Consider the following 16,536-nt stretch of genomic DNA (forward strand, 5'->3'; position numbering starts at 1 on the left):
CTGAAGTGTATATCATTTGTTGGCCTATCCCTCTGTACTAGCACAGATCTACTACGCACATGGATCCTCACCCTTGACCCATCATGCTCTACTTTCTTCACTGCCTCAGCATACGACACCTTCTGTAAACCATCATCGTACTTCTCTAACACCCTTCTTGAAAATTGACCATGTCTCCCTTTCTACCTAATTTCACCATCCTCACACCCACCTCCCAGCCTTGATCAACCATGAACTCCCAGGCAGTCAGTCAGTCCTACTAATCTCAGCRGTTTTGCAAAATGAAAAAAAAACATCCTGTCTTCTTCCTCTATGGTATTATGGAAGTTCATAAACGCACGTTAAAGGTGCATGCTGCCACCTACTGTGCGGGGTGAAAACTGAACTTTAACGCAGAAAAAACGGGGGAAATAGGGRRAAARAATWAAACCAAAATCAATGTACACCTTTAGTCAGATTAAAATGTCTACTTAGGCTMTGTGGCCTGAGAGGGAAGAACATCTTAAGAAAGWATTCCAAAGTTATCTATCCAGATTTCGGCCATCGGATAGGATWAAATTATATTCTATTTCTATACATTTAATCCTATCCAAAAGCCAAAATAYGGATAGCTAACATTTGAAAAACTGGGCCYAGGAGATCCAAAAACCTTTCCSCCGCATTCCCAAATATATATCCAGTTTCTTTGATTTCTTGTTAGTTTGCCTGAAATGTTTCAAATTGCAATATGAATAGGCTGGAGTGGAGTGCTCTCAGGAGAATAATGATCCACAAGACCACGCACTCAGCACATCTCAGTATCAGGAGAAGCTCATATTCCAATAGCATCTGTTAACACCGATACATCCTAWCATAATACACCCTATGACTGCCCTGCTAATGTGCCTTGCTGGACCTTGTAAACTAACTGATCCAAATATTTTCCTAATCAAACATGCATTCAAAACACGGCGGATTTGAGCGATTATTCAAATAGTTGTTTGGAAGAAAATATAGTTATTTATTTATTGTTTAATTATTCAAGACTCCCTTTGTTATTTAATTTCAGAATAAAATGCTTGATTGTATTTAAATGCATGAATGACTCATAATGGCATGAATGAATGATTGATTATATTGAAGTAGGCTAAGTTACATTAAGAGATAAAACAGAATGCGCTCTCACAGCTCGATGGTGGATAGTTTATATTTAAAYAAGGCTACTAAGCGAATCAAGAGCAAAAYAATACACTTGATTTAGRCTACATTATTGCATGCTAAATGTTTCTGTCAGTGACAGATGAGCAAACAAATATATTAGCYWCCACCGCCAGAGATCAATTAAGGTMATTTCCATGTAAAACAACCTGCTCTCAGAGCATTTYGTATTATGCTGTACGTAAACCCAAGAAACTCCATTTAGTATGATATGTTACGTTTCGTATGATATGTATTAATCTGTGGTTGTCCGTTACCCATTTCGTATGATATGTTACGAATTACARTTCGCATATGTTACSAATTACAATTCGTATTATATGTTRCGCATTTGCAAAATAGTTTTGCTGTAATACGACAAAATGTGGAAAAGGTCAAAGGGTGTGAATACTTTCAGAAGGCACCGTATTCATATTCTTATACACAGTACAGTTCAATTAAATATTTAGAAAGAGGTGCTGTGATGCAATATGTTTTTTTTTTTAAGTTAAACTCGCTTTTTGCCTGGGTAACCTCTGATGGCAGAGCATTCCTCGATGACATGGCTCTACAATGCCTTCAGAAARTATTCACTTTTCCTATTCACTTTTCCTACATTTTGTTGTGCTAACGCCTGGATTAAAAATGTATTAAATAGAGCTTTTTTTGTCACAGTTTTACACATCCAGCTGTGATTGGGAGTTCCATGGGGTGGCGCACAATTGGCCCAGCATCTTTGGGGTTTGGCCGGAGTAAGCCGTCATTGTAAATAAGAATTTGTTCTTAACTGACTGGCCTTAACTGACAGCGCATGTCAGAACAAAAACCAAGTCATGAGGTTGAAGGAATTGTCCGTAGAGCTCCAAGACAGGATTGTGTCAATGCACAGATCTGGGGAAGGGTACCAACAAATGTATGCAGCATTAAAAGTCCCAGAGAACACAGTAGAGAAGTTTGAAACCACTAAGCCTCTTCCTAGAGCTGACCGCCCAGTCAAACTGAGCAATCGGGGGAGAAAGGCTTTGGTCATGGAGGTGACCAAGAACCCAATGGCCACTCTGACAGAGCTCCAGAGTTCCTCTGTGGAGATAGGAGAAACTTCCAGAAGGACAACAATCTCTGCAGCACTCTACCAATCAGGCCTTTATGGTGGCCAGATGGAAGCCACTCCTCAGTAAAAGGCACATGACAGCCTGCTTGGAGATTGCCAAAAGGCACCTAAAGGACTGTCAGACCATGAGAAACAAGATTCTATGGTCTGATGAAACCAAGATTGAACCCTTTGGCCTGAATGCCAAGCGTCACGTCTGGAGGAAACCAGGCACCGCTCATCACCTGGCCAAAACCATCCCTACGGTGAAGCGTGGTCGTGGCAGCATCATGTTGTGGGGATGTCTTTCAGCGACAGAGACTGGGAGACTAGTCAGGATCAAGGGAAAGATGAATGGAGCAAAGTACAGAGAGAACCTTGATAAAAACCTGCTCCAGAGCGCTCAGGACCTCAGACTGGGGTGAAGGTTCACCTCCCAACAGGACCATGACCGAAAGCACACAGCCAAGACAATGCAGGAGTGGCTTCAGGACAAGCCTCTGAATATCCTTGAGTGGCCCAGTGAGAGCCCGGACTTGAACCCGATCGAACATCTCTGGAGAGACCTGAAAATAGCTGAGCAGCTAAAAAATTGTTGTTGCTTTGTCATTATGGTTTGTGTGTAAATTGATGAGGGGAAAAAATATTTAATACTTTTTTAGAATAAGGCTGTAACGTAACAAAATGTAGAAAAACTGAAGGGGTCTGAATACTTCTGAATGCACTAAGAACTCAGTGTCACACACATCTACAACTCATCCATTGTGTTTGCTTCTCCTATTTATGTAAAATGCAGTTGGCTCCCCTCCATCCATTTCCCGGCAGCAACCTCCCAACCAATGTTCCCTCTAATTTTCTTCAGCACTGAGAAMATTTCAGGTCTGCTGAGTGCAAACTTGAACGTTGTGAAAATTCTGTACCCGCTTTTAAAATACAGTTTTAACTGTGGCCAAGTAGACTGCTGTAGCTATTTGATCATAATGTAGTCCTACAGTGCCAGTGTGGCCTACCATAAAAAAAAGAATGTAGAAAATGCATTCCATAACATTCTAACATGGAAATAGCTGCTCTATCATTCAGCCTATAGCAGCATCCAATGTGTGGTGTTTGAAAAAAACATGCAGGCCTTGACATGAACCTGTTTATCCACTTGTCCTTCAGACAAGGAGGTGACTGAAAAGTTATTGTGTTGTTTGATGCAAGAAAACACTTTACAAAATAAAATGCATTATTATTCCCATACCATTATTAGAGAATCAGACAAATTATGCCTCTTGGCTACTTAGCTTATTCAAGCCTGTGTCAAAATACAACACTGCCCCTTAAAAAAAAAAGCTCTTTACCTGACTTGTTTTTCAAAGATGTCTACAAATGTAGACATTTTGTGCTCTTGTATGAAGCAATCACTCCTCTTTTGCTGACCACAAATGATCTCTAACTGGGCTAATAACTCACATGCAGCTCTTGCTATGATCTCAAAACAAGCGCATCTACTCACGACCTCATCTCTAAACACAGTCCAGTTCAAAATAATTGGCATAGATCCATATAAGCCTACTGCAGTTCTGATTGGTTATAGTTATGTTGCACCGGTCTGTGTGGAGTCGTGCGCAATATAATCATACTGTACTCCGATGTCTTCTGCCTACAACAAAATATCTTGCATAGTTCGTTTCGGGAATGTTGCATTGAAAGTGGATAATACTGCATTGATTCGATCACAATTTCTACAGTAAAGGGAAACGGGGAAAACTCTAGAAAGTTGTGAAATTCAATCTCGTGCTTCTTTCTCTCGGTGGGCTGATATTTCTTCTGCACTCTGCGCGTCAGTCCCGGGGGAGCTACGCGGCAGTCTTGTGCTACTGCGCCCACATTGCTCAACCACAACTGTCACGTGCAATAGATCAGTCTGAGGAACTATCATTTACAGGAAATCACCAAGAGAAAGACATCAACATGGGTGAGCTCTGTTCAACTGTATGATCATTTGTAATCATAAAACTATATTTATTTCACGTAGATTATTTTAGAAGGGCACCAGCTAAAGTAACCTATGGTATCTGTATTTGTCTAATTTGATAGGAGTTGGAGTTGGAATTGGTGGATTCATTACATTCTTCACTTTAGCCTCTTGTTTTGGAGACATTACAAAGGTTGACACCAGTGGGGCCTCAGAGATAACTGCTAGACAAGACAAGCTAACTGTCCAAGGTATTTGAGCGACCGGTATTCAGAACCTTCCAATAATCAATAATAATACTTCCATCGAATCTATATAATTTTATAGGAAAGAAATGACATGCAAAGTTAATATTTTATATTTATTTTACTATCAATCCTAATCCTCTAAAGGGGTGGATGCCTCTCATAAACTGGCTGAGCATGACCTGGTGAGGATGAACAAGTACAAGAAGCTCATCACCAAGGTGGGGCAGAAGCATGGCCTGGACCCAGCTATCATCGCTGGCATCATCTCCAGAGAGTCCCGGGCTGGGGCAGTGCTGGACAATGGCTGGGGAGATCATGGGAATGGCTTTGGGCTCATGCAGGTTGGCTGGCAGTTGGCACAAGATTTGTGTACATGTGTCGTTGATTGTGTGTGAGAATAAGGAAGCAGAACTTACCAAGGGGATATCTGTTGAAATCTGAGAAGTTTAATAGCATCTTCCTCTTCCTCTTTTAGATTGTACTACAGGCTATTTTTGTAATGCAATAGAAGTGGTGTGATTTATTTCTAAATATTTTATTTTCATAGGTTGACAAGCGCTACCACAAGATAGTGGGGACATGGGACAGTGAGGAGCATATCAGTCAAGGCACTGAGATTCTCATTGAGTTTATCCGAAGGATCCAGGCTAAATTCCCTGCGTGGCCCAAGGAGCACCAGCTGAAAGGTGCCGTATTGCTCACCCATCTTTTTACTCTGTAGTTTGATAGAAGGGAGGAGTTACATGTTTGTTATGTATGCAAATGCATGGATACCATGGCAAAAACATATTGTACATCTTTTCAGGGGGAATTTCAGCCTACAATGCTGGGGACAAAAATGTCCGCACCTATGAGCGAATGGACGTGGGCACCACTGGGGATGACTATTCCAATGATGTTGTTGCCAGATCTCAATGGTTCAAAAGACAGGGTTATTGAAGACTCTCTTCATTATATACTTCAGTCTTTGATTCTACCTATAGTAAAAATATTTTGGAATAAATCAAAGCAATAAAATGACTTCTCTGAATAAATCAAAGCATTAAAATGTCTTCTATTTTCTGAATAAATCAAAGCAGTGAAATACATTCTATTTAAAAAAAATACATGAAACGAAATGTCATTGTGTGGTCGGTCACTGGTCAACATTATTTTATATATTTTCTATATTTTAAGCAAACATCCTCTAATGCAGTGGGTCCCAAACTTTTTATAGTCCAGTACCCCTTCAAACATTCAACCTCCAGCTGTGACAAAGAGCTCTTATAGGACCAGGGCACAAATAATAATATAATAATAATAATAATCAATAGTTTTGTCTTTATTTAACCATCTTACATATAAAACCTTAATTGTTCATTGAAAATGGTAAATAACTAACTACAGGTTAATGAGAAGGGTGTGCTTGAAAGGATGCATATAACTCTGCAATGTTGGGTTGTATTGGAGAGTCTCAGTCTTAAATCATTTTCCACACACAGTCTGTGCCTGTATTTCGTTTTCATGCTAGTGAGGGCCGAGAATCCACTCTCACATAGGTACGTGGTTGCAAAGGGCATCAGTGTCTTAACAGCGCGATTTGCCAAGGCAGGATACTCTGATAATCTGGCAGTGGCTTTTGATTAAATTACATTTTCACAGAACCGCTTGTTGCAATTTCGATGAGGCTCTCTTGTTCAGATATCGGTAAGTGCACTGGAGGCAGGGAATGAAAGAGATAACGAATCCAGTTGTTTGTGTCATCCGTTTCGGGAAAGTACCAGCGTAATTGCGCACCCAACTCAGGTGCTTCGCTATATCACATTGGACATTGTCCGTAAGCTTGAGTTCATTTGCACACAAAAAAATCATACAATGATGGAAAGACCTGTGTTTTGTCCTTGTTAATGCAGACCTCAATTTTGTCCGGCACATTGAATATAATTGCGGGGAGACCCTGTAATCCTAGATTCAGATCACTCAGGCGAGAAAAAACATCACCCAGATAGGCAAGTCGTGGGAGAAACTTGTCATCATGCAAGCAGTCTGACAAGTAAGCTCGTCTCTCAATTTAAAAAAACGTGTCAATACTTTGCCCCTTGATAACCAGCACACTTCTAAAAAAAAAAATTAAAAAAAAGTATGTTGTAAAAGCGTTACATAGTGTCCAAAACGTCTTTCAAGCTGTTAGGCATTCCCTTGGCAGCAAGAGCCTCTCGGTGGATGCTGCAGTGTACCCAAGTGGCGTAGGGAGCAACTGCTTGCACGCGTTACCACTCCACTATTTCTCCCTGTAATGGCTTTTGCGCCATCAGTAGATACCAACACATCTTGACCACCAAAGTCCATTTGATGTCACAAAGCTGTATAGTACTTTTAAAAAATCCTCTCCTGTTGTCCTGGTTTACAGTGGTTTACAGAAGAGAGGATGTCTTCCTTAATTGACCCCCCATAAACGTAACGGAAATATACCAGGAGCTGTGCCAGGCCCACCACACCTGTTGACTCATCCAGCTGTAACGCATAGAATTCACTGGCTTGTATGCGAAGCAGTAATTGTTTCAAAACCATGTCACCGATGCATAGTGAAAGTGTTGCTTGATGAAGGCATTGTCTCAATCGTTTTTTGCCTTTTCCCCCAGCATTGTCCCAGCCATATCCGCGATTAAGTCCTCCATAATAGTATGGGGCTTGCCTGTCCTAGTCCCTCGGTAGCTCACCACATAAGAAGCTTCTAGACCCTTCTTATTAATGGTATATGTTGCTTTTATACATGTATTACTACTCAAAAGTCGGCTTAATTCTCGCTTTAAAAACTCTCGTGGCTTATTTTTCAAATTGGCATGTTTTGTTTCTAAATGTCTGCGCAAGAGTGAAGGTTTCATCGAGTTGTGAGATAGTACTTTTGCATATATTAACACACTGTGGCTGAGGAAAGGCACTACTCCCAATACAAGTGAACCCCAAATCAATGTAGTTGTCATCATATTTGTGTCTCTTCGATGGTCCAACGTCCCTGTCTGTTGTTCGGTGGTTTCCCGGGTAAGTGGGCAGTAGCTCTTCGCATGCATCAGATTCACAACTGTCAGTGTCCATGCTAGCTGGGCTAACAACAAATGTAGAATTACTGATGCTAGCATCGGATGTGCTCGTGGAAGCAGAACAACTTGTGTCGTCGACAGGTGCAGGTGTAGTACTGCTGGTAGTAGCAGTAGCAGGTAGTAGCAGTACTACCAGTAGAGCTGGTATGTGTCTCTATGGACGCGGGTCTTACTTTTTTTAACCATTTATCCATTTTCGATCAAACGGAATAAGCAGCAGCTACATTTGGCTACATACGGACCATTAGTGGAATTCCCATGAGAGAGTAACGGTTAATGTGATTGGATGTTCATTATTTGACTAGGCTACCAGTATTTTACATTATGTTATTATTACGATGAACACTAGATGGTTTAATTTTATTTTTGGCAGTGAAACGAGGCTACTCAGGCGAGAAAAAAACCTCACCCAAATGTATARCAACGTTAGAAAATATAAATGGCCTGTTTGAAAATGTGAAGAAAAAATGGTTTTCTATTTTTCATTTTTTTATGTGAATCACATTTTCATCTGGCGTACCCCAGACGGCATTGAGTACACCAGTTTGTGAATACCTGTTCTAATACGTTAAAAGCTGCCACTAGAGAGCATTGCTGCCCACAGATTTCCCCCTCAATTCTCAAATTTCCCCCAAAAAAGATTTTACTTTAATCTATGGACATAAAATGAATGTATTTGACCAGAAAATCGTTTTGAAAGATACCTGTTGTTACAGAGATTACAATGGAATTGAGCTATGACACAAAGTCAACGGTGTATCATCTTTGATCCGACTACTGTAGTCGTAAAATTTGTTTCATTATTTTAGGGGTTTTAGTCAAGGACAGCAATATTGTATCCAATCAGGTGGTTCATTTTTTCAGAGGGATCACATTCTCCTACACCATACACTGAGCATATAAAGCAAAGCATACCTAAATGGAATTGTTAAAAATACACCATCAATGTTATCTTGGATTTAAAGTTGATCTTTATCTATAGATCTTTGAGAGCAACGTCTCAGTGAGTCAACTGGTGAACACAATTGTGTTACTTCCTCGCAGAGAAAGCATGCGCGGTACTCTAGTGCTTCTGCAGGCTAGTTGAAGAAAGACACGAAACTTCAATGGGCCAGATCTAATCATCACAAATCACCGACGTATTTTTGACTTCATTGATGGATGTCTGCATGCTTTAAAATATAGCGCCTAACTCAGTTTGTAAGTATCACTTTCTTTCATGACGATCTTACATAGATAGACATATTGTTTGATAAGATTCCAAATGGTTCGCACCAGTTGCTTTTTCTATGTTGCTTTTAGGGTTAGCAAAAAAACTGTTGAATTCAGATGGTGGTGGTCTCCAACTTTTCTTGGAAGATGTTACCTTAAACTGCTCTTCTTCATTACGGATGCGATGTTGTTGAATTATACCTCTCACTTGAAGGAACTCCCACATAATCCGATGTGTTATCTTTAGCATAATGTGACTCATCCTCTTCTTGAATTGATTTTGGTTACAAATATATTTTACTTATATTTAGTTTTTAAAGACAATTAGCTATTGCTTTCTTACACATTTAGTCCGATTTTCAATGGCCTGTAGGCTATAATTGTCTTCTCCTCTTTGACAACACAGAAGGATAATGGTGATTGTTTTTACACTGTTTCAATAGGCTGTGGTTAAGATAGTCAATATTTTGTCCACATCAGTTTCTTATTCCCAGCAGCTATCTGGTATGATATGTCCATCAATAACTTTACATAATTCCTTATTTGATGCACATAAATCAATATACTTTATATCCCTGGTTAGGTGCAGCGTAGAAAGGGGTTGATTTGAGCCAATGTGTGGAGTAAAAACAAAGGAAATTGTCAAATCTGTCTGCAGATGTTCCAGGCATCAAATGCACGAGATCCAACCTGGAATTTTTCTTTATGAAGAAAATATCTATACAATACCTAAATACTGTACCTATGCTCATGTCAGCAGAACTGGGTGGCACTTTTATGGCAAATACATTGAAATTCCATCCTAGCGCTTTTAAAAAGTCATCTGATGATTCATGGTGTGTCCAATTCAGTTTTGTTATTACAAATATCTGCAAATCTTGAAGAAATATCCCATTGTATATCTCTTTATAATGATGGAATTATATAGTGACATCAAAGGATAAATGTGCTCAAATTTAGTCTCCCTGTGCCCTTTGGATTATTGTAGCAGTTTATTGTACAAATTGAATGCAACAAGTTTAATCTGAATTGTTCTTGACCATTAGTGTTGTTGTTTTTTACAATGATGCATAGCATTATATCCAAGCATAATGTCACAAAGTCTAACAGTGGTTAGTATAGTGGTCACAGTTGTCCTTAGCCTTGTAAACCACACACAGCTGACCAGTAGGGTGAACCAGATTGAGTCATAGCACTAATTACATGTTTTAAATGGGCCAACTGGGAAATGAGGATACGGTGAAGAGCAAAACACTTAAAAAATTAAAGTCACAATTATTTGATTATCACCATACAATTAAATCCTTGGATAAATGTATTCTCGCATGCCCTCACCGCCCACACATACTCTGCAGCAAATGATTTGTAGTGTAAGAAATGCCTTATGAAAATGGTCCCAACTGTAGGTAAATGGCAGACTAGAGGGCCTTTAGCAGTTTTATCAAGCAGTAAAACCCAGCAGGATCCCTTTTCATGTGGAGAGTGTGAGAACAGAGTGGGTCATTTCAAGGATCAGCTCTGAAAGGTTTCCAGCACCATGATAAGATAACCAAAAGCAGGCAGAGAGGAGAGGAGGACTGTGTTGTTTTTGCTGTATACACATCCCTGTCTATCTGTGATACATTCAGCCTCACCCTCGCACCCAGCTAGGGGTACTCCCTAGCTCAGCTCTGGGGTATAATTTTTTTGTTATTTACAGTTCTGCATACATGGCCTTAATTAGAGTTTTGGCCAGAGAGCTCACTGCTCGCAGAAGATGTGTTCCAGATGTTAGCAGGAATTCCAAGCACTTTGTAAAGAAAAGAAACAGTACTCTGCAGGAGTTGACTAAAGAAACTTGAGTCAGAGCAAACTGTTGAGGGATTCGAGAGAACAGGGGAAAAGGGGCCTCTTGCTCAATCACGGGCACAGATTTAACTCGTCAGAATTCAGGTTTATATAAGTAACTATCTAGAGTTGAAAACAGCATGTTCTTTTACCCTACAGTATTTTGGTGAACCACAAAGTTGATGACAATCGGTGTGTTTTCAAGCACTGAGCACTCCTTACATTTGTTTTGCAAGTTCTCATGAATTAACTACAAAGTACATACTCACCTTATCAGGAGTTTCTATACTTTCTCAGTTATGAGCTAAGCAAGCAAGAGATTCTGTAGGGGCAGTGAAAAAAATGTTTCAGGAAATACCCCCCAAAAAAATTCAAGGAGGAAAACTGACTGACATTCCTCCGATCTTTAAAAACCAGAGGGATATATGATAGTTGTGTTTTTCAAATGTCCACATAGTTTGCATGAATGGAGATTTCCCATGCGTGAGATTCTACTCTGATGTAGTCTGTCTGGATGTTTGAATACTAAAATGAAAGCTGCTTGTGATTGCAATTGGTGTACAGTAGACATCTTAAAAGGCCCAGTGCAGTCAAAAACATGATTCTCCTGTGTTTTATATAGTGTATATATATTTCCACACTGAGGGTGGAACAATACTGTGAAAATGATAATACCCTTTTAATTTAAGAGCTGTTTGAAAATGTAAGCCTGTTTTGGTGGGGTGAGTTTTGGCCTGCCTGGTGACATCACTAGGTGGTAAATTAGTTACAAAACCAATAAGAGTTCCAAACCCCTTTGCCAATAAGGCTAGTTTTATATTTTCCCCTCCCCACTCAGACCACTCCCTGACAGTCCTAGCAAAATTCTTGCTTAATAATTTGCTGTTTGCTAAGAACCTGTTTTTGTTTTATTTTTTACCATTTTAATTTAAAACAATCACAGTAAGGTACTTAATTGTTAACCAGAAATGATTTGATATTGAGATCATTGGACCTTTTTTAAAGAGATTTTCTGGATGTTTTGTATACTTTTTAGCTAGTACTTCTGAAAGTAGCACCCAAGAAACAAAAAGAGTCCCTATAAATTGTGCAAAATTGTATACAAAGTCGTAACGTAATTGCTCTCGAGCCCCCTGCAGCGCACGTGTCCCTTTGCTCACCCCGCAACCTCATTTGACAATGCTGTGACGATCTGATCCCGCCTCCCACTAACTTTGCAACCTCATTGTACATCATTCCACTTGCCAATCAACATTTTCCTACAGTTCGGTTGTGGCTAGTTCCCGTGACTAGTATGGCAAGCAAACGATTGTAATAATGTCATTTTATACAATGGAAAAGTTATAGGCCTATTTACAGGTAACTGCCAAAATAAAGGAAACACCAACATAACGTGTCATAATAGGCTGTTGGGCCTCCAGAATAGTTTCAAACCACCTACAAATAGCGTTTGACATTGTGGGGAATAACAAATTGCCACAGTTGGTCAAATGTTCAGGTCCTCACAAGAATAAAAAAAATCATGCTCCTTTGAGACCCCATCTTTCAAAATGACAGAGGTCTCTTCTAGCCATGGTAGCCAAAATAATGGGCAACTGGGCATTTTTATACATGACCCTAAGCATGATGGGATGTTAATTGCTTAATTAACTCAGGAACCATACCTGTGTGGAAGCACCTGCTCTCAATATACTTTGTATTTGTATCCCTCATTTACTCAAGTGTTTCCTTTATTTTGGCAGTTACCTATATATATTAGCGTCAAACGTCCTACTCCTTGAAACTCATGCAATGGTTATATATAGCATTTGCTTACGTGATGAATGATGATCGCAGACAATCAACTGCAGTGTTTGATTATTACCCCACATCATGGAATATCTGTGTGAACGTTTATAAGGACAGAAGGTGGACACGTTAAATTATTTTATTTGGATGGCTGGATGGTTGACACAACAGAATGGTAGGCCGATATGTTCTTGTCTAAAAAGTGGCTAAAAGTTTGCTTCAACATGTGTGTTGTTGTGAATGGCGATCGGGATAAATAGATGGACCCACGCCTGGTAAAAAAAACCTTAGCCTATTGTGAAGTACTGTATATTCCAAAATTCACCAGCGGCACCATTTAGGAGCTAAAGGTTGTCAGCACAGTGTTTATGATCAGACATGTATCTTCTAATGTATTTGTGTGGCTACGATGCACAACGTTTTCCGGTTTGTAGGGAAATGCATTGAAAGAGAAATGCCGCTACTACCGAGGTCTAATATATCTAACTTCTAATTTCAGATGCTTTCTAACATCTGATACATGGATTTGATCGGCGCATTCAATGTATTTTTTTGCTCTTGTAATGGTAAGCGCATGCAGCCACTCATCCCACTTGCCTCAGAGAGCGTGTTCCTAACACGACAGGAACGAGCGTGTAGGTCTCATACACTAAATTATGGCAGGATAGAATGTAAGGATTCGGTGCATTTTTCCACTGGGAGAGGACTGTAGATCGTTTATGCATGTATGAGCTTTTGATTTGATTTACACGTCGAGTCCAAAACGGGAGGTTTAAAAAATGAGGTAGTTTTCAATTCTCTGGAAAGTCTCTTTAATTAACAAACTGATAATCATACCAGACGGTATATATTGAGTTGATAAGCTACGTGTATTGATTCTAATTATGTATTTTATCAATGTTTGTAATCCCCCCCCCCCCCCCCTATTCCTTTGAAATACCATTTAGTGGAGTAAAAGTTATTTGGGTAGAAGTGCTGTGATCACTGTCTGTGGCCACAGTCTTCTAATGTGTTTACACTTTTAGGTAGAGGGAAATGTTTAATTTTGAAAAGGAGCCTCAGAGGTCTGGAGTTAATAGATTTTGAGTTGATGATTGTTTACATGAACACATTCTTTATTCCCAGGAAAATGGGCCACTTGGATTGTTCCGAGCAGATCTGGCCATTTTTTATGGTTGAATGCTGATCGAGCTTTACCAAATCCTTTCCCGGATCTCACATGTTTATTTAGTTAACTTTCAGGGACCTCTGACTTTGTGTAGTTCAATTCACATATGTATTGTTTTGCATGTTGGCATTCTGCAATAACATACTTATCTGAGAATTAGGCCTATTATCAAACCTGTACATTAATAGCCCATATTGATTTCTACTTAGTCATATGACTTGACATCCCAACATGACTGACACAAAGGTTGAACCTAGAGGTTGAGATTTAGACATCTGTTGACTGGCTCAATGGCAAGGTGGCACTGTTTGTTGGTGTATTTTTGTTTTTCTGATGGGGATGAGTGAGTTCCCAGCCAGGACAATCCCCACGACGCCCCTACCTAATTATCACAGAGACACGGGTCAGATAGGCTGGAAGTAAGCTGCCTGATTGAGACAATAGCTGCAGGCTGCCGCTCGGGATTAAGCTATGTGACGGGGAGGGAGTGGGAGTGGGAGGTGGATGGGGGTGGGAAGAGCAGCTTGGGGCGGGCTGTTAGTTCACACTCGTTTCCTCCCACTGTAGGCTAGTCACTGGGAGGGCAGGCAGCCTCCACTCAAAGATAGCGCTGTGTCTTTATCTTTGTCTTGCCACCAGCTGCCCTTTCTGCCGTTCTGTCTTAATTCATGTGCATTAAGAAGGTGGGTGTTTGTGTGTAGTGGACTGGTGGCCTTCAACATTGCAGTTGGGGCTTGCACAGGGACTTCCACGTGCCAGCACTCAGACAAGCTGGTAAAGGATGTACTAAAGAGGGAATCCGCTGCCATTTATATTGCTTGAACATTCCCATCTAGAAACCATGGCTGGATTTTACGGCTGTTTGCTGGGGAAGAAGTAAGTGTGCTCTGCTTTTCTGGTTAGATATATCTCCTCAGACCCTGGCAGGATATCAAACATATCTATCGCCAGAGCATTTATCTGAATGGAACATAGCATAAATGAGTGTGTCCCTGGTAGTCTGCTTAAAGTACATGGTGGTTGTGCATGTATGTCTTAGATAAGGGCTATAATTATTTTACTAACCCTAATATTAGGACACAGTAGGCCTGCATTGGTTTTGCAAGTCCTAGCATATGACTGAATAGTTCATTTGAAACTGTAGCGTGGACAGGATTGTGAATACTCTGTATATGGGCTGTTTGTTTGCAGTGTCAGAGAACGATCTCCCCTTTATCCTAGTCGTCACTTGCTTCTACATGCACAAAGTCATAAACCCTACCTATTTGTAAAACGTGTCTTCTTAAAATTGTATTTTAACCCTAAACTTAACCACACTGCTAACCGTATGCCTAACCTTAAATTCAGTCCAAAAAGCTAATTTTGGTTTTCATGATATAGCCAGTTTTGACTTTGTGGATGTAGAATCTAGTGGAAACCCTTTATCCTTCGGTCTCATGACATTTAAGACAATAAAAGCTTTATTGACCACTCGCTTAGTTCATTGAAAAAAATGTGAGAGCCAGGCAGCCCTTTTGTTAACCTTGTGAACTGACTCACTTAACAGTAACTCTGCCTGAAAGGGATCAGTTATTCTCCCCCAGAGTGAGTAACTGACTGCCACGGTTTATTCACATCCATCCACCCCCACATCCCAAACACCCATTTCATGGTTTGTCAGCTGTCCCAACTAAGTTCCTCATAGCAGCAGTCTGGCTAAATACTGGCTTTCATGTGACATCTTGCACACAAACTGACTTAGAAATGGAGACCATATACAGTATGGATACCAAGCACAGTAGAGTACACAACATACCATCCTAAAGTAAACAACTCCGCTAAGATGTGTGGGACACCTGCACTCTTTCACATTGTGCTCTTTTACGCAGTCTTCTCTGGACAGTTGAAGCCTTACCATTTCCAGATGGAGCTGGTTTAATGTTAATACTCCAAGTCAGTAAGAAGGGCTGTTTTGAACTGTGCTATCACCTAATGTTTTTTTTCTCCTTGTTGGATTAACAAACTAGATTAATGCATGTGCACACACGCAGAATGTTTTTCTTGCTGTACGCCTTGTATTTGGGGCAGATGTGTAGCCTAACCCTTTTGTTGACAGGTGTCTAATTGCACCCTTGAATGCACCCTTGATGCAACTTGTAAATTCATGATACCCATTTCATAGTCAGACTTAGTCACTCCTTTTAATGTAGAAACCGGAAGTAAAGAGAATTCCATGGTTTTGTGCCTCTGGTTCTAGACAAACATTAAGGTATGTGAGGTTTTCGTCAACAGCTGAAATATCTTTGGTAAGGAAGAACTGTGCTGCGACGAGCTGACCAACCACTTTAGAAATACAGCCTCGTATAGGGGCTCCACCCATTTGAAAAGTGTTCACTCAACATGGCAAATAAAGTTGGGTTCAACTTCAATAAAATGGACAACACTTCCTTTCATGATATCCTAAATTCCACCCATTGGAAATACTATAGTAGTTCCTTCCAGGCAGCTTTGCCCTGCGGTAGCCTTGTTTGGAATGTCCTGGTTACTGTACTTCTCTTATGTTTTATTGGATATCCTGTTTGGTTGTTGTGGCTCTCTTGATATGATACAAACTCAGTTCTGTGGAATAGATGGTTTCCTGCCCAGGGCTGAAAATGGACGCTAGGAAAATTATTGGGATCCGTTTGCCCGCATTGCATTCAGTATGAACGTTTTATGTTGAGCTACTGGCCTAGTACACACACCACTAACTTTACTTGCACACAATCTATATCTGTCCTAAGTACTTCACTGGCTATGTGTATAATTTAGACTGCCAGAGATCTTTCTCACCAGTTGAAAGTAAAGTATAAACTACCAAACAAAACGCCCAGTGTCATTGCTTGGCACTGCCGTTCAGTAACTATATTCACACAGAGCCTTTTTATTTTTACCTTTAAAAAATAGGCATGAAGACCTTGAAGTTTCAGGGGGTTCTTGTGTTCAACATAACTGTGGAAATGTGTTGT

General features: G+C 40.2%; 2 protein-coding genes across 5 annotated transcripts in view; both read left to right on the top strand.

Moving 5' to 3' along the window:
• The first annotated feature begins 3,887 nt into the window (after positions 1–3,887).
• On the top strand, positions 3,888–5,513 carry LOC111965340 (lysozyme g). Of its 2 annotated transcripts, none has more exons than XM_070444095.1 (5): positions 3,888–4,226; positions 4,394–4,477; positions 4,619–4,815; positions 5,022–5,160; positions 5,280–5,513. In XM_070444095.1, the coding sequence occupies exons 1-5, from the start codon at positions 4,223–4,225 to the stop codon at positions 5,411–5,413; spliced, it is 558 nt and encodes a 185-aa protein (XP_070300196.1). In that variant the 5' UTR covers positions 3,888–4,222; the 3' UTR covers positions 5,414–5,513. The 2 variants fall into 2 exon arrangements, with proteins under 2 accessions (XP_070300196.1, XP_023845224.1); XM_023989456.2 differs by having other exon boundaries at positions 3,945–4,226; positions 4,349–4,477.
• Positions 5,514–12,367: 6,854 nt separating this feature from the next.
• The window catches only part of LOC111965341 (CRACD-like protein), a 34,082-nt gene continuing 29,913 nt past the window's right edge, over positions 12,368–16,536 (top strand). Inside the window, exons 1-2 of one of the 3 annotated variants that reach the window (XM_023989461.2) lie at positions 12,368–12,556; positions 12,881–12,947. Coding sequence is in view for 2 of the 3 variants with exons in the window: in XM_023989459.1 (XP_023845227.1) it covers positions 14,391–14,425 (35 nt within the window). In the remaining variant the exon portion in view is untranslated. Of the gene's footprint in view, positions 12,557–12,880; positions 12,948–14,118; positions 14,426–16,536 lie in introns of those variants that run through there. The other 2 variants (XM_023989460.2, XM_023989459.1) reach the window with 2 other exon arrangements.

The sequence above is a fragment of the Salvelinus sp. IW2-2015 genome, linkage group LG6.1, assembly GCF_002910315.2.
Source record: "Salvelinus sp. IW2-2015 linkage group LG6.1, ASM291031v2, whole genome shotgun sequence".
Taxonomy (NCBI): Eukaryota; Metazoa; Chordata; class Actinopteri; order Salmoniformes; family Salmonidae; genus Salvelinus; species Salvelinus sp. IW2-2015.